Here is a 24,200-nt window from a genome sequence, read left to right on the forward strand (position 1 = left end):
AGAGAGAGAGAGAGAGGGCAGTGCGGGGGGGGAGAGAGAGAGAGAGAGAGGGCAGCGCGGGGGGGGAGAGAGGGCAGCGCGGGGGGGGGAGAGAGAGGGCAGTGCGAGGGAGAGAGAGAGAGAGGGCAGCGCGGGGGGGGAGAGAGAGGGCAGTGCGGGGGGGGAGAGAGAGGGCAGTGCGGGGGGGGAGAGAGAGAGAGAGAGAGGGCAGTGCGGGGGGGGAGAGAGAGAGAGAGAGGGCAGCGCGGGGGGGGAGAGAGAGAGAGGGCAGCGCGGGGGGGGGAGAGAGAGAGAGAGGGCAGCGCGGGGGGGGGAGAGAGAGAGAGAGGGCAGTGCGGGGGGGGGAGAGAGAGAGAGAGGGCAGTGCGGGGGGGGGAGAGAGGGCAGTGCGAGGTGGGGGGAGAGAGGGCAGCGCGGGGGGGGGAGAGAGAGAGAGAGAGGGCAGTGCGAGGGGGGGGGAGAGAGGGCAGCGCGAGGGGGGGGGGAGAGGGCAGCGCGGGGGGGGGAGAGAGAGAGAGAGAGGGCAGCGCGGGGGGGGGAGAGAGAGAGAGAGAGGGCAGTGCGGGGGGGGAGAGAGAGAGAGAGAGGGCAGCGCGGGGGGGGGGAGAGAGAGAGAGAGGGCAGCGCGGGGGGGGGAGAGAGAGAGAGAGGGCAGTGCGGGGGGGGGAGAGAGAGAGAGAGGGCAGTGCGGGGGGGGGAGAGAGGGCAGTGCGAGGTGGGGGGAGAGAGGGCAGCGCGGGGGGGGGGAGAGAGAGAGAGAGAGGGCAGTGCGAGGGGGGGGGAGAGAGGGCAGCGCGAGGGGGGGGGGAGAGAGGGCAGCGCGGGGGGGGGAGAGAGAGAGAGAGAGGGCAGCGCGGGGGGGGGAGAGAGAGAGAGAGAGGGCAGTGCGGGGGGGGAGAGAGAGAGAGAGGGCAGTGCGGGGGGGGAGAGAGAGAGAGAGAGGGCAGTGCGGGGGGGGGAGAGAGGGCAGTGCGAGGGGGGGGGAGAGAGGGCAGCGCGGGGGGGGGAGAGAGAGAGAGAGAGGGCAGTGCGAGGGGGGGGGAGAGAGGGCAGTGCGGGGGGGGGAGAGAGGGCAGCGCGAGGGGGGAGAGAGAGAGAGAGAGGGCAGTGCGAGGGGGGGAGAGAGGGCAGCGCGAGGGGGGAGAGAGAGAGAGAGAGGGCAGTGCGAGGGGGGGGGGAGAGAGGGCAGCGCGAGGGGGGGGGAGAGAGGGCAGCGCGGGGGGGGAGAGAGAGGGCAGCGCGAGGGGGGGGAGAGAGAGAGAGAGAGGGCAGTGCGGGGGGGGAGAGAGAGAGAGAGGGCAGCGCGGGGGGGGGGGGGAGAGAGGGAGAGAGAGGGCAGTGCGGGGGGGGGAGAGAGGGCAGCGCGAGGGGGGGGGGAGAGAGGGCAGCGCGAGGGGGGGGGAGAGAGGGCAGCGCGGGGGGGGGGAGAGAGAGGGCAGTGCGGGGTGGGGAGAGAGGGCAGCGCGAGGGGGGGGGAGAGAGAGAGAGAGGGCAGCGCGGGGGGGTGGGCAGCCCGGGGGAACAGGGGGCAGTGTGGGGGGTGAGGGGGGAGAGAGAGAATGGGTATGGGGAGAGGGAGGAGGGCAGCCCGGGGGGGAGGGGGGGAAGGAGGTGCTCATCCCCCAAGACGGGAGGAAGTGACCCCCCCACTTGGCCAAACCTGCAGGGGAGGGGGTAGCGGGGGTGGTGAGCTCCCACAATGTGGTGCGGTGCCCATGAACCCAGTACCACCAGGGCTTCAATGACCTGCTGCCCACGGGGAGGGGGAGTAACATGTTGGCATCGTTCACTTCACCCATCATGTCAGCTTCTCCCCCCCTCCCCAGCCCCCCACCCATGTCTGACTGGCCTGAATACAATGAGTCATTGACGTCTTGTGTCCTTATCTGGTGGGCCAGGCCAGCAGAGATTCCCCATGCGTTGGTCACCCTGAGAGGGTGGTGATGAGGTGGGTTCTACACCCGCAGCATGTGGTGGACTGACACCCACACGACTGTGATGGGGGCAAACTGGAGGATCTGCCCCCAGGCGCAGTGCTTGAACTCCAGGACATGTGGAAGTTAGGGTGATGACATGGTGGGTGGGGGTATCAAGATGGCGTGGCACAGATCGATCTGCTGCCCTCTGCCATCCATGTCACTGCGCCTCCTTGCTACAGCTTAAACTGTGTCTTCCCAACGATGAGGAAGGCAGCATGTGGCCAAGGAGGGGTGGGGAAGGACACATCTGGTGTTTTTGTGTGAAAGTTCGGCAGCAGCAGGGTAAGGATGCAATGGACCCCTGCAATGGCCAACTGGGCTTGGGGTGGTCCAGCCGCCAGGAGAAACACGGTACAAGTATCACTTATCAATGCTCTTTTCTCATTTCCAGGAATAGAATTCTCACAACACGGCCAAGCGGGTGAGGACTGGTTGAGGGCCAGGCCAGATTTTGCTGCTTAGCTGTTTTGAGCGGGAGGCCCTCGGCCTGGAGAGGCAGCACACACTCAGGTCCACTGGAGCCGGAGAGGCTGGGATTCCACGGGCAGGTACATGTGGCCAGTAGTCTCCCAAAAACATGGCAGGTCTGACTGTTGAGTGAGTGACGTTACCAGCATGGCTCACCCATTGCGTGTGGAATGATGAGCACGTGATGATCCGGAGGACAGGCATGTACATTGGCATTGTCCACACACTAACTGATCGAATTTCCTTACTCTTCCTTTCAGCATCAGCGGCACAGGACCGGGACTCGGAGCAGCAGAGGTCCCTCTGACACCTGAGGGCCATGGACTGTCAACATCACCAAGCGTCACACCATGTCTGCCAGGCAGGCACCAGCATAGATACAGGCACCTAGGTGGGCATCAGGTCTTTGGCTAGTGTCCCGGGGCACAGTAGTGAGGGCACTTCACAGTCGCTGGAGGAGCTGGCAGAGACAGAGAGTGCCCATGGCCCCAGCAGTCGGAGGACTGCAGGGTCCCAAGCACATGCTCAGTCCGTGGCTGGTGATGAGCCTCTGAAGTCGTCCACGACGCAGCCAATTCATGAGATGCGGCCGGGTGTGCGGGACCATCTGGGGGAGATACACGAGGCTGTGCTTGGCTTGGTGTCAGAGGTAGAGGAGTCTATGTGGACCGGAGCCAATGCGTTGAGCTTTATGGCTAAGCACCAAGCGTCCTCCATGGGGAGAGTGGGGACTCCCATGGAGAGGCAGCTCCAGGGACAGGATCAGGGGTTCCTGAAGTTGTGCTTGGACCTCCAATCCCTCACAGTGACATTGACTTCATGTGGTCAGTGCCCGTGTGGGTGATGGTTTGGGCACCAGGTCTCCCAGCTCAGTGCCCATCCATCTACGGTGAGCAGGGAGGGCTGAACGTACCTCATGGCGCAGCAGCTGCCTGTCAGTCTCTGTGGGCACCTCTCAGGACACTCCAGATGAGGGCAGCAGCTCCTCCGCCCCTCTGCCAGTGACCATGGCACCCAAAGAGGCTGCGACGACTGGGGAGATGCCAGCTGTGGAACTGGCAGTTCCCTCCCAGGCGGGGCCAGCACAGGCTCCACGGGTCAGAGGACGACTGCCAAGGTCATCGATGCCAACAGGACAGCAGGGTCAGCAGGCTGGCTCAGATACCACTCCCAGCGAGGGGGCAGCACCAAGACGTAGCACCCAGAAACGTAAAATGAAAGCACTTCAGGCACATCCCGGGTTCACCACTGGTGGCTTTTTGTTGGCCCTCCTATGAGTTCCTTCTGATTGTGTTTGCAGTGCGACACCATTTTATTTGTGTTATGTTAAGAGACTTTTGTGCAAGCATTAAATTTATGTTGTCTAACATGGCTGAGGTGCCTCTTTTCTCAGGCAGGTGGATGGATTCCTGAGATGTTAGGAGTGATTTGTGTGTCATTGACATTTATGGACTGGGCCCATTGTCAATGCTCCTATCCTGACAGATTTTGCACTAATGTCTCCAGTATGGAGTCTACAGCCCAGGCTTGACCTGGAGATCCATCTGTGCTGTGCTGGCTGAAGGTTCATTGGATTAAAGCCTCTCGGGTGTCCCTGCCTCCCTGGAGTATGCCCAGGTCAGCGTTTAACCCCCTCAGCTCCCTGTGCTCATCCTCGGACTCACTGCTGGACTCATCCTGTACAGCTGCAGCTACTGAGTCAACGTCTTCATCGTCCACTGTGTCCCCACTTTCCAGCGCCAGATTGTGGAGAGTGCAGCATGCAACCACTATCACCGAGACACGATCTGGGGGGTACTGGAGTGCACCCCTTGAGCGATCCAGGCATCAGAAGCACATCTTGAGAAGACCGATGGCTCTCTCCACCACAGCCCTTGTGGTGCCCTGGCTCCTATTGTACCGCTGCTCAGCCTCTGTTCTTGGATGGTGGAGAGGCGTCATGAGCCACCTTCTGAGGGGATAGCCCTTGTCACCCAGCAGCCATCCATCCAGCCGGGCTGGAGCACTGAAGAGCTCCGGCACCTGGGAGTGTCTGAGGATGTAGGTGTGGTAGGAGCTGCCTGGGTACCTTGCACAGACTTGTAGAATCAGCATCCTATGGTCACACACTATCTGCACGTTCATGGAGTGGAAGCCCTTCCTGTTGACGAAGGCACCAGGCTCACCTGCTGGTGCCTTGATGGCCACATGTGTACAGTCTATAGCACCCTGGACACGGGGGAAGCCAGCAATGGCCGTGAAGCCTCTGGCTCACTGTGTCTGGCTGGCCTGGTCCCAGCAGTGGTGGTGGATGAAGGTCAATGCGAGTCTGAACAGAGCGTCTGTGACAAATGTGGACAGCTGATTGGGAGACTCCGCAAAGATCACCCACCGACCCCTGGAAGGAGCCAGAGGTATAGAAGTTAAGGGTCACTGTGACCTTCAGAGCCACTGGCATGGGGTATCCATCCACACAGTTAGCGGAGATCTCAGGCCCAATCATCTGACAGATATAGTTTACTGTCTCCCTTGAGAGACGGAGCCTCCTTCGGCTCTGCTCCTCAGTCATGTTGAAGTAGCTGCTTCGCCGCCTGTAAACCCAGGCAGCAGGATAGTGGCGTCTTCTGTGTCCCCTTCCTCCTTGGACTACCTCTTGGCCCTGCGCCCCTTTTGCCTGCACCTGTCCTCCCGAAGGTGGCTCCCCTGGAGGCTGAATGTGGAATCCTGGCCCTCCCTTCCTCCTCAGAGGAGCTGCCTCCAGTGGAGAGTTCAGCTCCCATTCCCAGGCTAAGGGAGGCTTCCAAAAACCTACAGGCCCCAAAACAAATCCTCACTGCAGAGATCTGACCTGAAGGTTATGAGTCTAGTCCAAGCAGCTGGGATGTGTTTGCAGCTTTTCCAGCTGACACAGGCAAGTTTCAGTAACTTTTGTGAAATAACTTTTAAATCTGTAGAATCGCGACCCCACTGAGCCCTCTTCTTCCGCTCGTGGGTGAGATTCATACAAAATTCTGCTCCCCGCCTGCCTGAGGCGCCCGGACGATGAGCCGAAGATTCCACGGGCGCCGCAAAATCCAGGTCAGTTGGAGCCTCAAAGGCTTTAAGTGGCTCGTTAATTAATGGCTGTTGCGCAACAGAGATCATCACTCGCCCACCCACCGAGATACCGCGATGGCGCGAGGTGATGTCAGGACGCTCGCCCGACCTCACCACGCATCATATTACACATCAGTGTGCAGGGCCCATCCTCCCACACACGGCAAACAGAAATTTCAGCCGTGTGTGTCACTGGTGCCTTAACGGAGATTAGGTTGGGAATTTGTTAAAAGTTATGACAGTAATTTGTAGGCATGTATATATTTAACTTGTGTAAATTAATAAAATGTTTCAAGTTTAATATAAACCTCTCGAGAACTGGTGGTCTGATTCCTGAATTTAAAGTTGCATCTCAAACATACCACATAAAAAATATAGGTTATGACAGTTGTTTAAAGTTCCCCCCTGGGATTTTTAAATATCTCAGCTTTACAAACTGCTGGGTCATAACATCCAGTCCAGTTTCTGGTCAATGGTAACCCCCAGGATGTTGATGGCGGAGGACTCAGCGATAGTACTGCCATTGAATGTGACGGGGCGTTGGTTAGATTCTCTCTTGTTGGAGATGGTCATTGCCTGGCATTTGTGTGATGCAAGTGTTAGTTTCCACTTATCAGCCTAAGCCTGAATGTTATTCAGGTTTTGCTGTATTTGGACATGGACTGCTTCAGTATCTGAGAAGTTGCGAATGGTGCTGAGCATTGTGTAATCATCAGTGAACATCCCCATTTCTGACCTTATGATGGAAGGAAGGTCATTGATGAAGCAGTTGAAGGTGTTTGGGCCGAGGACACTACCCTGAGGAACTCCTGCAGTGATGTCCTGGAGCTGAGATGACTGACCTACAACAACCACAACCATCTTCCTTTGTGCTAAGTTTCACTCCAACCAATGGAGAGTTTTCCTCCGATTCCCATTGACGCCAGTTTTGCTAGGACTCTTTGATATCAAGACCAGTCACTCTCACCTCATCTCTGGACTTCAGTTCATTTGTCATAGATATGAGGATATGTATTAAGAGGAGTATGCCTTTCAGCTCCTCAAGCCCGCTCTGCCTTTTCTGACAAAGTCATGGCTGATTTGACTGTGGCCTCAATTCTACTTTCCTGTCTACCCCCTACACTCCCTTGTCACTCAGCAATATGTCTAACTCAGCCTTAGAAAGAGTCAATGAGCCAGCCTCCACTGTGCTGGGGAAGAGAATTCCACAGACTAACAGCCCTCTGAGAGAAAAAACAAATCTCCTCATCTCTTCAATGGGAGACCTCTTATTTTTTAAACTGTGTCCCCTAGTTCTAGTCTGTCTCATAAGGGGAAACATCCTTTCAGCATCAGCCCTGTCAAGTCTCCTGTACCATTCACTGAGATCATGGCTGATCTGTTTGCAACCTTAATTCCACTTTCCTGCCTGTCTCCCATAACACTTGATTGCCTTGTCGATCAAAAATCTGTCTAACTCCAGCCTTGAATTAATTCAATGATCCAGTCTCCACTACTCTCTGTGGAAGGGAATTCCAAAGACCGAAGAACCTCTAAGTGAAGAAATTCCTCCTCATTTCTGTCTAGGGAGACCCCTTATTGTTCAACTGTGCTCCGTGGTTCTAGGTTCCCCCATGAGAGGAAACATCCTCTCGACATCTACCCCATCAAACCCCTCAGAATTTTACTTGTTTCCGAAAGATCGCCTCTCATTCTTCTAAACTTTAGTGAGTATAGTCCCAACCTACCCTCATAAGACAACCACTTCATCCCAAGAACCAGCAGAGCTTCTCTGAATTGACCGACTATACCCGGGAGTCTGATGGAGACAGTTTCAATCAAGACATTCAAAATGAAATTAGACTGTTATTTAAAAAAGAACAAAGTGCAGAGTTATGGGGAGGAGACAGAAGAATGGTATGAAGGCAATTGCTTTTTTGGAGAGCTGGCACAAACATGATGGGCCAAATGGCCTCCATCTGCGCAGTAAAAATTCAGTGACTCTGAGATTCCTCTTGGTAGGGATGTATCCTGTCTCCACATATCCATCCTATTCTTCCACTATTCAAATTGTTCAGACTCAGAGAATGTCAGAGGAAAATTGTACCCTGACAATTTGCATTTGCTTTCTGATATTTTCCACTAGGGATTTTAATTTTCTGTCTGAAAAATTGTTCATAGTTTCCAACTTTTCACTTTTAGACAACCATTCTTTGCTATCATGTTATGATGCAGTAATCCAGGTGTTGCAGTAATCCAGGTGTTGCAGTAATCCAGGTGTTGCAGTAATCCAGGTGTTGAAGAATAGAACCAGGGCCAATCTTTATAACTTTTATCAGCATTTATTTGCAGAGATGAACATTACAAACATGCACCTCCTCACCCAGCAACCATTGCTTGTCTGTTCCTTTTTTAAAAATAATAGGAGCACAAGTGATTCCCCAGTTAATGCCCACCATTTACATACAATTAAAGACAATTCATATACAGTTAACGCTGTTTCAATATTCAATGTGTTAATGACCATACAACTGGATCCTTTTCCACTAGCAGCAGTTTTTCCCCTCTTCTCCACTGGTAATCCCAGAGTTACTTTTGTCTAGTTGCTGGGTATGTTTAGCTGTGTTGATACTTGCAGGTGTTGAGAGAGATGCAGGGCATATCTTGTTCATAGTCAATGGATGTTCATAGCAGCCACAGAGATAAGAGGCAGATTCACTGGCAAAGCATGATTCTTATGCTCAAGAATAACTCAGTAATTTCAACAGGTTAAAGGATCTGAGGTGACCAGAACTATTTTACTTGACCCTGTTAGGAGAAGCGTTGACCTCAGGACTCTCTTTGCCTCAACATTTGGAACTTCCTGTTTACTGTTTTATACCTTATCTTGTTCGTATTCATTTCAGTGAAGCTATAACAGGCAATGATTGATCAAGGCTAATTTTTACTAATTGATTTGCAGTGAGTTGCTAGATTTAATCAAGGGCTTGTTGATCCATTGGAGATGCATACTGAAATACTCAGCCTGTAAGCATGTGTAAGTATTTTAGATGAAACCTTTACAGCTCTAAGGAGAAGCTTTGAACCTTTCCCAATACAATGGGTGAGTACCGGTTGTAGTACTGAAGACTTATGCTTCTGAACTAAGCACACCCCTACCCAGACCTCCCTGTCGCTTGCCATTTCAACACTCCACCCTGCTCTCATGCCCACATGTCCGTCATTGGCCTGCTGTATTGTTCCAGTGAAGCCCAACGCAAACTGGAGGAACAGCACCTCATCTTCCGACTAGGCACTTTACAGCCTTCTGGACTGAATATTGAGTTCAACAATTTTAGATCATGAGCTCTCTCCTCCATCTTTACCCCTTTTTTAATCCAATTCTTAAAATCTTTATTAATTTATGTTTTTTTTAATCCTTTTTCCCCCAACCCCTCCCCAACCCCACCCCCCACAGGGTCCTCTGTCACTTGTTTCTATGTTGTGTTTTCACAGAGCATTGGCCCTTGTTCTGCAACTAACACATTCTGCGATCTTACCCCAATGCCATTATCAGTACCCTCTTTGGTCTTTAATGCCACCATGAACACTCCCTTTGTCTTGTGTCCATGACATCTTTGTCAATCTCTGCTGAGCTCCCTCCTATCACTGTCCTTCTATTTTGCTCCATCTGCTGCACCCCCCCCCCCCCAAACCAAACAATATAAAATCCATCACATTTCTACCTCTCTTTAGCTCTAGAGTCGTACAGACTCGAAACGCTATCTCTGTTTCTCTCTCCGCAGATGCTGTCACTCTGCTGAGTTTTTTGCTTTTAATGCTATCAAGCAGCACTTGCTCACCAATAACTGGCTCATTGATGCTCAGTTTGGGTTCTGCCAGGGCCACTTGCCTCCAGATTTTATGACAGCCTTTTACAAATGTGGACAAATGAGCTGAGTTTCCGTGGTGGTGAGAGTAAGGTATTTAAGGAACTCTGGTAAAAGCGAAGTCAACTTAAACGTAACCGGACTAGCCATATAAATAACTGCAAGAACAGGTCAGAGGATGGGAATTCTACAACAACGAATCTACTTCTTGATTCACTCCCTCCACCACCGATGCACAGTAGCAGCAGTGTGTACCATCTACAAGATGCACTGCAAGAATTCACTGAGGCTCCTTAGACAGCAGCTTCCAAACCCATGGCCACTACCACCTAAAAGGAGAAGGGCAACAGATAGATGGGAACACCACCACCTGGAAGTTCCCCTCCAAGTCACTCACCATCCTGACTTGGAAATATATCGCCGTTCCTTCACTTTCGCTGGGTTAAAATCCTGGAACTCCCTCCCTAACAGCACTGTGGGTGTACCTACACCGCATGGACTGCAGCGGTTCAAGAAGGCAGCTCACCACCACCTTCTCAAGGGCAACTAGGGATGGGCAATAAATTCTGGCCTAGACAGCAATGTCCAGATCCCGTGACAAGTATCATCTGGACAGGCAAGCAGAGGATTACCCTTGAGACATAAGTTGTACAGTTGCTGCAGCAGGCAGTCCATTTCACTCAGTCACACACTGATCCTACCAGTCATTGGGCTGGTTCAGAAATCCTGTTGCTCTGCCATTTCCCCCATGGATTCCCTTTCTTCCTTTTATGTTGGCTTTGCTTTTTCTCCTTTTGGCTATTGATCTGCCACTTCTTTGCCCCAGCACCCCCTTCAACCTTTGGCTAATGCCTCATGCAATCTTTCAGACACTTAAGCAATATTCCTGAATCATTCTCATTTTAGAAATACTCAACAATGTTTTACCCCAAAGCCAATCATTTACCTTTAGGTGACTAAACACCTTAAATTTCCCAGCCCTTGCTACAGTTTCACGTTTTCGCCTCCGGCTTTTATGAGCTGCAGCGAGGGACAAATACAGACCAGCTAGAAACTCGCTGATTGTATGGTAATGAGAAGGGCTGGACTGTGCTTCCCTTCCCCAGCCCTACCATCTTTGGCAGGAACAAGATTAATGACTGAACTCCCAGGTAGGATAGCAGAATCAAAACTCTGAATTCTTTAATGAACTATCGGCTATTGTGCAAGGCTGTCGGAAAGTTCTGGACGTATGAGTAAAGGTGAGTTGAAAGGTCCACCTAATAAATCACATCTTGCGTCATCATGAAAGCCTTTCATATCAACCAAATTAGGAAAAGGCATTTTCATTCTAAACAAACGGACGATAACTTGTTCAAATGGTATCGTCTGCAAATTTTAATAAAAGCACATTATAGATATAAAATGAGTGACTGTCGCTTGAGACCTTCATTCTTAATGATTATGATTTTTTGGTTATGTGATTCTTTATGATAATAAAAGCAAATTGTGCTGGTCTGTCACAATTGAGCTCTTTAGTGCAATAACAGAGGGTTGATGAAGGCTGTGCCATTGATGATGTTTTGGAATATTGAAGATTTTAGTCATTTGCTAGTATAGAACTTGAGTATTGCTGAAAAAAGAGATTTTTTGTTGAAGCTTTTCATCTTGCACTCATCAGGACAATTCACAACAAAATACCAAAATCAGAGGAAACAACATCTTTACACCATATGTGAAGAGAGTGCTGATTGGTTATGACTGACAGTTAATTGCCAAGTATTGTTTGAAATTTAAACCAGACAGCTTGACTCTGATTGGTCAAGACATTGACCTGGGGAATGAACCAGCAAATGGCTATCACTTATTTTGTTTAGCTGAAACAACTAAGTTCACCTGCTGCTCAAATGTTTGAGATACCTTGCCTTCCAGAGCAACGGATGAAGCTAGCTGTATCACGCTGCTACTACGGTGTTCCCCACTAACATGACGCTGCCGTCAAGCCAAAATTCACACTGCCTATCACACAAATGAGTAATGTGGTACATGAATTTCAGTGCCAGCGTGATGCTGAGTATGCAGCCTGTACATCCCAAACATTGGCGGATCATAACAAACAGCATGTCCCAGCCGCCATTCACACTGGCAGAGTACTGGCAGAGTACTGGCCGTACTCAACCAGCCCGTGCAAAACTCAAAGCACAGTGTCCAAAATTAGATGTGATTCTTCGATTCCACAACATTTGCTAAATAATCCTCAGTGTGCTAAGAATTAGACTGACAACCAATTTAAGATTGTCAGTTGGACTTGCAATGTGGTACATTTGCCTGTACTGGAAGCTCCATGTATTAATAACACGGGGCCCTGTTCTTTGCAGACAGAAAGAACATAAACACACATCGCGCCTATTTCAGCTAAACAAAATAAGTGACCATCATTTGCTGGTTCATTCCCCATGGCAGTGTCTCGACCAATTGGAGTTAAGCTGCCTGATTTAAATTTTAAACAATGCTTGGCAGTTAACTGTCAGTCACAATCAACTGGCATATTCTCCAAGGCAACGCCTCTACCAAGCAGTCCATTTGCCAACCAATCAGCACTCTCTACTCATACAGTATTCATGGGCAGAATTTTACATCCTGCAGGTGGGTGTGCGCCACACCCAATCTGGCATAAAATAACGCTGATGATACCAGGTGAGCATCCCAATGTCATCGTGCACTGGCACGATATTTCGGCAGTGCATCTGCCAACAATTAACAGGCTTATTAAGCCCATTAAAGCTTCAACTAGCAGTGATTTTTGGCTGCCCGTCCAATGTTGGGCAATTCGGCCAGGTGGGCTTCGGAGTTTTGAGGAAACCTCATCCAAGGGCAAGATGAGGTTTCCGATATCAATTAAAAAACAGATAAAACTGTTTGGGCAGAATTTTTATGACGTGTATGTTTAGGTGGGTGAGTCCAATGTGTGTATGTTTTTTTCTGCATTTTTACATCGTCTCGGTTTTAAATCCTTCAGCCCCTGAGGCCTTCAGGAGATTTTATTGCGCTCTCCCCGTGCCCACACAGATGGCAGCACTCGCTCCCCTCCCCTCCCACCCCCACCCCAGCCCATAACCCCTCCCACCCCTCCCCCATCCCCACCCCCACCCCGGCCCCTAACCCCTCCCCACCCCTCCCCCATCCCCACCCCTCCCCCACCCCCATCCCCGGCCCCTAACCCCTCCCCACCCCCATCCCCGGCCCCTAACCCCTCCCCACCCCCACCCCGGCTATCCACAGTAACTCTAATATAGCTTCTCCCTCTTTCATCTCAGGCCCATTGTTCTCACACCCCTCGGAAACTCAAACCCTTCCCAATATAAGAACCTCCTTGTTTCCATCTTGTCTTTGCTTTTGGGTCAACAAAAATAAAATACTCCACTACTATTTACTTATGGATTCCTGCAAGATGCAAGTATTTTCCTTACTACCTGATTCCCCTTTGAAATTCTTTTAATGTTTCCTATCAACTCTGCCCAGTTTAATTAAATCTCACACACAAGCATACACACACACCCACGCATACACACCCACACATACACACCCACACACACAAGCATACACACACACCCACGCATACACACACACATACACACACACACCCACAAGCATACACACACACCCACGAATACATACACACATACGCATACACACACACCCACGCATACACACACACCCACGCATACACACACACCTACACATACACACACACCCACACATACATACACACACACCCATGCATACACACCCACACATACATACACACACATACACACACATACCCACACATACACACATACCCACGCATACACACACACCCACGCATACATACACACACACACGCATACACACACCCACGCACACACACGCCCACACACGTACACTCACCCACGTGCATACACACACCCACATGCATACAACACACCCACACGCATGCACACACCCACACGCATACACACACACGCACATATACACACACACACCTGCATACACACACACATGCGCACATACACACACGCTTACACACGCACGCATATACACACACGCATATACATACACACGCATATGCACACATGCTTACACACACACACATATACATACACACGCATACGCATACACACACACGCATATGTGTACACACACACGCATATGCATACCCACATGCATATGCATACACATGCATGCATACACACCCACACACGCATACACACCTACACCCACACACCCACACACACACACAAACATACACACATACACACACACACGCATACACACACACATACTTACACATGCATACACATATGCATACACATACACACACGCATATACAAGCACGCATACACTTACATGCATATACACGCACGCTTACACATACACACATTCACACACACGCATTCATACACACATACACACACATGCATACACACATACGCATTCACCCACACACATGCATACACACCCACACATGCACACACCCACACATGCATACACCCACACATGCATACATTCACACATGCATACACACACACACATGCATACACACACACATGCATACACACACACATGCATACACACACACATGCATACACACACGCATGCATACACACACGCATGCATACACACGCATGCATACACTCACACGCATACACTCACACGCATACACTCACACGCATACACTCACACGCATACACTCACACGCATACACTCGCGCATACACTCACGCGCATACACACACGCATGCATACACACGCATGCATACACACGCATGCATACACACGCATGCATACACACACAAATACACACACACACACATACACACACGCATACACACACACGCATACACACACACGCATTCACACACACATATGCATACACCCACACTCATACACAGACCCACAGGCATACACACACCCACATGCATACACACACCCACATGCATACACACACCCACACGCATACACACACATACACGCATACACACACGCGCATACACACCCACACACACACCTACACACCCACACACACGCATATATACACGCACGCATGCACGCATACACACACGCATAAACTTACTTATGGATTCCTGCAAGATGCAAGTATTTTCTTTACTACCTCTGATTCCCCTTTGAAATTCTTTTAATGTTTCCAAACTACCAGACGACCAGACAACCTGACTCCTTTCAACTCTGCCTAGCTTAATTAAATCTCACACAGAAGCATACACACACACCCATGCATACATACACACACACACCCCCACAAGCATACACACACCCATGTGCATATACACACACACATGCATACACACACCCACACGCATACACACCCACACACACACGCATACGCATACACACACACGCATACGCATACACACACACGCATACGCATACACACATGCACGCATACACACACATACACACACACCAACACACATATGCATACATACACGTACGTGTACACACACATGCATACACACACACTCATACACACACACACATGCATACACACACATGCATACACACACCCACACACACACCTGCATAGACACACACCTGCGTACACACACACCCCCACATGCATATACATACATGCATATGCATACACACACACGCATACGCATACACACACACGCATACACACCCACACACACGCCTACACACCCACACACACGCATACACACACACGCATACACACACACACGCATACACACACGCATACACACACACACACATACACACACACGCATACACACACACGCATACATACACGCATACACACGCATGCATACACACACATGTATACACATGCATGCACACACACGTACACACACGCATACACACACATGCATACACACACACACGCATACACATATGCATACACATACACGCATATACATGCACACATACATACACACACACGTATACACACACGCATTCGCATACACATACACATGCATACACACGCACCCACACACATACGGACACACCCACACACACATATATACACACATGCATTCACACACACACACGCATTCACACACACATATGCATACACCCACATGCATTCACACACACCAACACGCATACGCATACACATACATACACGCATACGCACCCACACACACGCATATGCACCCACACACATGCATACGCACCCACACACACGCAAATGCACCCACACACACATGCAAATGCATACACACACATGCATACCCACACACACGTACACACACATGCATACACACACACACACATGCATACACATATGCATACACATACACACATACATGCACACATACACACACACACGTATACACACATGCATTCACATACACATACACATGCATACACACACACCTACACACATACGGACACACCCACACACACATATACACACACATGCATTCACACACACACATTCACACACACATATGCATACACCCACATGCATTCACACAAACCAACACGCATACGCACCCACACACGCATATGCATCCACACACATGCATATGCACCCACACACACATGCAAACGCATACACACGCATGCATTCAGACACACAAACACACACGCATACACACACACGCATATGCATACACATGCATATGCATACATACACGCATACACGCATGCACACACACATGCATACACATGCATGCACACACGCATGCATACACACGTACGCATACACACACATTCACACACATATATGCATACACCCACACACATACACACACCCACATGCATATGCGTACAAATACACGCACGTGCATACACACATGCATGCATACACACATGCATGCATACACTCACGCATACACTCACATGCATACACTCACACGCATACACTCACACGCATGCATACACACGCATGCATACACACGCATGCATACACACACGAATACACACACATGCATACACACATGCATACACACACGCATACACACACGCATTCTCACACACATATACATACACCCACACTCATACACAGACCCACAGGCATACACACACCCACAGGCATACACACACCCACAGGCATACACACACCCACATGCATACACACACCCACACGCATACACACACATACAAGCATACACACACGCGCATACACACCCACACACACGCCTACACACCCACGCACATGCATACATACACACACGCATGCACGCATACACACACGCATAAACTTACTTATGGATTCCTGCAAGATGCAAGTATTTTCTTTACTACCTCTGATTCCCCTTTGAAATTCTTTTAATGTTTCCAAACTACCAGACGACCAGACAACCTGACTCCTTTCAACTCTGCCTAGCTTAATTAAATCTCACACAGAAGCATACACACACACCCATGCATACATACACACACACCCCCACAAGCATACACACACCCATGTGCATATACACACACACATGCATACACACACCCACACGCATACACACACCCACACACACACGCATACGCATACACACACACACATATGCATACACACACACGCATACGCATACACACATGCACGCATACACACACACATACACACACACCAACACATATGCATACACACACGTACGTGTACACACACATGCATACACACACACGCATACACACACACACATGCATACACACACATGCATACACACACACCCCCACATGCATATACATACATGCATACGCATACACACACACATGCATACACACCCACACACACGCCTACACACCCACACACACGCATACATACACACACACACACACACATACACACACACGCACGCACGCATACACTCGCACGCATAAACTTACTTATGGATTCCTGCAAGATGCAAGTATTTTCTTTACTCCCTCTGATTCCCCTTTGAAATTCTTTTAATGTTTCCAAACTACCAGACGACCAGACAACCTGACTCCTTTCAACTCTGCCTAGCTTAATTAAATCTCACACAGAAGCATACAAACACACCCATGCATACATACACACACACACCCCCACAAGCATACACACACCCACGTGCATATACACACACACACGCATTCACACACCCACATGCATACACACACCCACACACACACGCATACGCATACACACACACGCATATGCATACACACACACGCATACGCATACACACATGCACGCATACACACATGCAAACACACACACATACATACACACCAACACACATATGCATACACACACATACGCATACACACACATGCATACATAAACACACATGCATACACACACACGCATACACACACATATGCACCTGCATAGACACACACCTGCATACACACACACCCCCACATGCATATACATACATGCATACGCATACACACACACACACGCATACACACACACACCCACATACGAGTGCATACACACGTATATGCATACACACACATAGGCATACACACACCCATACACACACACATGCACACACACATGCATACACACACACACACATGCACACACACATGCACACACACATGCATACACACACCCACGCATACACACCCACCTGCATACGCATACACACACACGCATACACACCCACATGCATACGCATACACACACACGTATACACACACACACATACACACACACACACGCATACACACACACGCATACACGCACGCATATATACACACGCATGCATACACACACATGTATACACATGCATGCACACACACACACACGCATTCACACGCACATATGCATACACCCACATGCATTCACACACACCAACACGCATAAGCATACACATACATACACGCATACGCACCCACACACACACATATGCACCCACACACATGCATACGCACCCACACACACGCAAATGCACCCACACACACATGCAAATGCATACACACACATGCATACACACACACACACACGTACACACACATGCATACACACACACACACGCATACACATATGCATACACATACACACATATACATGCACACATACACACACACGTATACACACATGCATTCACATACACATACACATGCATACACACACACCTACACACATACGGACACACCCACACACACATATACACACACATGCATTCACACACACACACACGCATTCACACAAACCAACACGCATACGCATACACATACATACACGCATACGCACCCACCCACACGCATATGCACCCACACACATGCATATAACCCACACACACATGCAAACGCATACACACGCATGCATTCACACACACAAACACACACGCATACACACACGCATATGCATACACATGCATATGCATACATGCACGCATACACGCATGCACACACACATGCATACACATGCATGCACACGCATGCATACACACGCATACACACGTACGCATACACACACATTCACACACATATATGCATACACCCACACACATACACACACCTACATGCATATGCGTACAAATACACGCATATGCATACACACACGCGCGTATACACACCCACACACACGCCTACACACACATACACACACACGCATACACACACACATGCACACACACCCATGCACATACGCATGCATACACACACATGCATGCACACACACCCACGCATACACATGCACGCATACACTCATGCGTACCCACACACACACGCTTACACACACATGCATACATAGGCACATACGCATGCATACACACATGCATACACACACATGCACACACACACACACGCAAGCACACATGCATACACTCAGACGCATACACACACGCATGAACACACACACATGCATATACGTACACACGCATGCACACGCATACACACATGCATATATGCACACACGCACACATACACACACGCATACACACACGCATACACATGCATACACACATACCCACACGCATGTGCATACACACGCATATGCATACACACACATATACACACACGCGTACACACATGCATGCACACGCACATGCATACACACGCATGCATACACACGCATACACACACACGTACGCATACACACACACGCATTCACACACATATACGCATACACCCACACGCATACACACACACACCCACACACATACGCGTACACATACACGCATATACATACACACACGCGCGCATACACACCCACACACATGCATACACTCTCATGCATACACTCTCATGCATGCCCACGCATGCACGTGCACACACACGCATACACACACACGCATACACACACACATGCACACACACCCACGCACACATGCACGCATACACACACATGCATACACACATGCATGCACACACACCCACGCATACACACGCATGCATACACTCACACATACCCACACACACACATACACAGGCACATGCGCATGCATACACACACATGCAAACGCATACACACACACACGCACGCACACATGCACACATGCATACACTCAGACGCATACACACACATACACACACGCATGCACATGCATACACACATGCATATACGTACACACGCATACACACACACGCATACACACACACACGCATACACACACACACACGCATACACACACACACGCATACACACACACCAGCCTTCTTTACAGAATAACACAATGTTTCCCCCAAGATATTACAACAACATCCATTCTCAGAGAAGTCAGGAAAGTGTAGGTGGGAATAGCTAATTAATAGCTTTCTCTTTTAGATGTTTCATTCCTTGTCTATATTGAAGACTAAGACTCCTGGGCAGCCTACCCATTATCGAAAAATTGATACCAGAGATGACGAGAAAATTGGGACAATTGAAGACTAGTGGAAAGTAATACTTAGTGTGGATTATCCACATGCTGGATACAGGCAGTACAGGTAACGGGGGAGTTTGAGGGTCCTATGTCCACAATTTCTTGATATTATGATACACACTGGCTTTCTCAACAAAGTAATTTTGCTTCTCTGTCCCGGCATATAGAAAGGTCCAAATGAAATTGAAGCAGCTGAATACACTTATGTAAAAGTCACATTGACTGACTCAAAACTGAGATAATCAATGGCAAAGTCAGAAGGAAACTTAATGGACAAAGTGAAAAATTACTAACCGCATCGGTTACTAGTAACAGTACCGGTCATGGTGAGACTGCCGAGTAACAGTACTGGCTGCAGTGAAACTGTGCCTAGTCACAGTACTGACCATGGTGATACTGTGCTGAGTAATAGTACTGGTCGGGTGAGATTGTGCCGAGAAACAGTACTGGCCATGTTCAGACAGTGCCGAGTAACATTTCTAGCCGCAGTGAGACTGTGCCTAGTAACAGTACTGGCCCCGGGGAGATTGTGCCTAGTAACAGTACTGGCCAAGGTGACAGTGTGCTGAGTAACAGCACTGGCCGTGGTGAGACTGTGCCAGGTAACTACTGGCTAGGGTAAGACTGTGCCGAGTAACAGTACTGGCTGCAGTGAGATTGTGCCGAGTAACATTTCTAGCTGCAGTGAGACTGTGCCTAGTAACAATACTGGCTGCGGTGAGACTGTGCCAAGTAACGGTACTAGATACAGTGAGACTGTGCCGAGTAACACTTCTGGCCACGGTGAGACGGTGCCAAGTGATAGTACTGGCTGTGTTCAGACTGTGCCGTGTAACATTTCTAGCCACAGTGAGACTGTGCCAGGTAACAGTACTGGCTGCATTTAGACTCTGCCTAGTAATGGTTCCGGCCATGGTGTGACTATGCCTAGTAACAATAATGACCACAGTGAGACTGCGCTGAGTAACAGTGATGGCCATAGTGAGACTGTGCCCAGTAACAATACTGGCCGCAGTGAGGCATTGCCCAGTAACAGTACTGACTGGGTAAGACTGTGCCGAACAACAGTACTGGCCATGTTCAGACTGTGCCTAGTAACATTTCTAGCCAAAGTGAGGCTGTTCCTATTAACAGTACTGGCTGTGGTGAGCCTGCGCCGAGTAACAGTACTGGCTGCAGTGAGACAGTCCCAAGTAACAGCGCCGGACACGGTGAAACTGCCTAGAGACAGTACTGACCGCAGTGAGTCTGTGCCAAGTGGTAGTACTGGCTATGTTCAGACTGTGCCGAGTAACAGTACAGGCCGTGCTGAGCCTGCGCCGAGTAACAGTACTGGCTGCAGTGAGACTGTGCCAAGTAACAGTACTGACTGCAGTGAGACTGTCCCAAGTAACAGTACTGGCTGCAGTGAGACTGTCCCAAGTAACAGTACTGGCTGCAGTGAGACTGTCCCAAGTAACAGTACTGGCTGCAGTGAGACTGTCCCAAGTAACAGTACTGGCTGCAGTGAGACTGTGCCGAGTAACCGTGCTGGCTGTGGTGAATCTATGCCCAGTCACAATACTGGCCGTGATAGGACTGTGCTGAGTAACACTTCTTGCCACGGTGAGACTTTGCCAAGTAACAGTATAGGTAGTGGTGAGACTCTGCCTATTAACAGTACTGGCCATGTTGAGACTGTGCCGAGTAACAGTACTGGCCGCGGTGGGTCTCTGCCGCATTGATACTGAGCCGAGTAACAGTACTGGTCGTGGTGAGACTGTGCTGGTAACAATGCTGTCTGCAGTTAGACTGTCCTGAGTCACAGTACCGGCCGCAGTGAACCTCTGCTGAGTAATTGCAATATTTTGTTTCATTCTTCCAATCCTGCAAGTTCTGAAATTGTACTTCTGATTCCTGAATCCAGAGCATTTATCAGAAAAACTGTGCTGGCAGCACCAATCCTTGTGTAACATCACTTCCCACCTTTTTCCAGTTTGAGATAACTATCTTTAACTGCTACTGTCTTTTTGTGTAAATCTGTATTGAAGCTTTGAGGTACAAAATAACTTCTTAGAGTCATTACAGCACAGAATGAGGCTACTCGGCCCATCAAACCTAAGCAAGCCCTTTGTTGAACATTCCATTTGGTCCTATTCCTGTACTCTATCCCCATGGCCCTGCCACCTTACTTACCTGAACCTAAAAGTAATTACATCTAAAATATTTACTGTTTTTTGAAATACCAACTTGCAGCATGTAGCATCTTTAACTGATGCTTTGTTGTTCATTACCCAAGTATTTAATTGCACCCGATCTATCATTAGGAACCATTCCAGCGTAATAACTAAATACTTGCAAATCCCACTATCTAGTGTTTACCAAGTGGAACTAATGTACTGAACAAATTCCGATAAATCTTTGTGAAATTTCATTCTTTCAAAGACCCTGAATCCATCATTAGTGTTTCTCTTATGTTTCAGTGCAGCTTTGAAGATAATGTTGAAATATTTCTGTAGATAAAAGCACGTTCTGTTGAAGAGTCACACTGACTCGAAACATTAACTGTGTTCCTCTCCACTGATGCTGTCAGACCTGCTGAGTTTTTCCAGCAATTTTTGTTTTTATTTCTGTAGATAGCTTGGTATCCTCTGCATTGTTTATTGTATATCTGTTTCCCCTTAAAACGTTGTTACAATTTGAGATAACTTTATTTTTATTCAGATTTCTGTCAAAGGGATTTCCTCTGGGACAGATAAAGAAAGTCAAGGAGCTTCTGCGAGCCTACTACCGGCTGGTGAATCTAATTACACCTTGCTTCAACAACCTTCGTATCTGCTGGACTGAATCTTTGAACATCTGAACAGGAAATTGAACAGTTTTTGACCACAAGGCCTGTTTCTAAATGTTCCATTGATGTTCCTTCTTGAACCTGCACCGAATACATAACTCTTGTTAACTAAAACATTTCCACATGCCAACTGACATATTTGTAGTGTAGCCATTGTGACAAGCACAGTAACACGCTGTGTGGAGAAACATGACAAAACTTATTGCAGCCTTTGTTTCTTATTATATTCTATTTAGTTACAAGTTGCAATAATGTAATTTTCAAGTATTAGCCACATTGCTTGGTCACATTCATCCCTTTGACTTGTAGGTGATGGGTTTAAGTTCCATTCGGAACCTTACCACTGCTGCGTAGAACTCATGGACATCTGAACACATTTCCAGCGACCACTGCCTGGTCTGCTGATGTGGCTCGATACAAGGGTTGTCGATCCCACAATGGTCGCTAACACCTTGCGCGATTGAAGAAGTTAATATATTTTTGGAGTTCTGTCCTTTGGTTTAAACGTTGAAACAATCTATCCAGTCTGGTGGTTGAAGTGGTGACTCTCAGAGTGGGGATTTTACTGGTGATGTCTCTAATATTCTTTCCTCATCCAATCCTACCAAAAAACAAATCAGTCATTCATCTCACTGCGGTTTGTTTTCAAAAAGCAGTTTGGAGTTTTCACTTTATACATTAATGATCTAGATGAAGGAACTGAGGGCATCCTGGCTAAGTTTGCAGATGATACAAAGATAGGTGGAGGGACAGGTAGTATTGAGGAGGCGGGGAGGCTGCAGAAGGATTTAGACAGGTTAGGAGAATGGGCAAAGAAGTGGCAGATGGAATACAACTTGGGGAAGTGTGAGGTCATGACTTTGGTAGGAAGAATAGAGGCATAGACTATTTTCTAAATGGGGAGAGAATTCAGAAATCTGGGGTGCAAAGGGACTTGGGAGTCCTAGTCCAGGATTCTCTTAAGGTTAACTTGCAGGTTGTGTCGGTAGTTAGGAAGGCAAATGCGATGTTGGCATTTATTTCGAGAGGACTAGAATATAAAAGCAGGGATGTGTTGCTGAGGCTTTATAAGGCTCTGGTCAGACCACATTTACAATATTGTGAGCAACTTTGGGCCCCATATCTCAGGAAGGATGTGCTGGCCATGGAGAGGGTCCAGAGGAGGTTCACGAGAATGATCCCAGGAATGAAAGGGTTAACATATGAGGAACATTTGAGGACTCTGGGTA

General features: G+C 48.9%; 1 protein-coding gene across 2 annotated transcripts in view; it reads left to right on the forward strand.

Annotated features, from left to right (window-relative positions):
• scarb1 (scavenger receptor class B, member 1) overlaps window positions 1-23,691 on the forward strand; it is a 189,771-nt gene extending 166,080 nt beyond the window's left edge. For both annotated transcript variants that reach the window (XM_041202804.1, XM_041202805.1), the window contains one exon: window positions 22,845-23,691. In XM_041202804.1, coding sequence (XP_041058738.1) covers window positions 22,845-22,967 — 123 coding nt within the window. In that variant the 3' untranslated portion in view covers window positions 22,968-23,691. The remainder of the gene's footprint in view (window positions 1-22,844) is intronic.
• The last annotated feature ends 509 nt before the right edge of the window (window positions 23,692-24,200 follow it).

The sequence above is a fragment of the Carcharodon carcharias genome, chromosome 13, assembly GCF_017639515.1.
Source record: "Carcharodon carcharias isolate sCarCar2 chromosome 13, sCarCar2.pri, whole genome shotgun sequence".
Lineage (NCBI taxonomy): Eukaryota > Metazoa > Chordata > Chondrichthyes > Lamniformes > Lamnidae > Carcharodon > Carcharodon carcharias.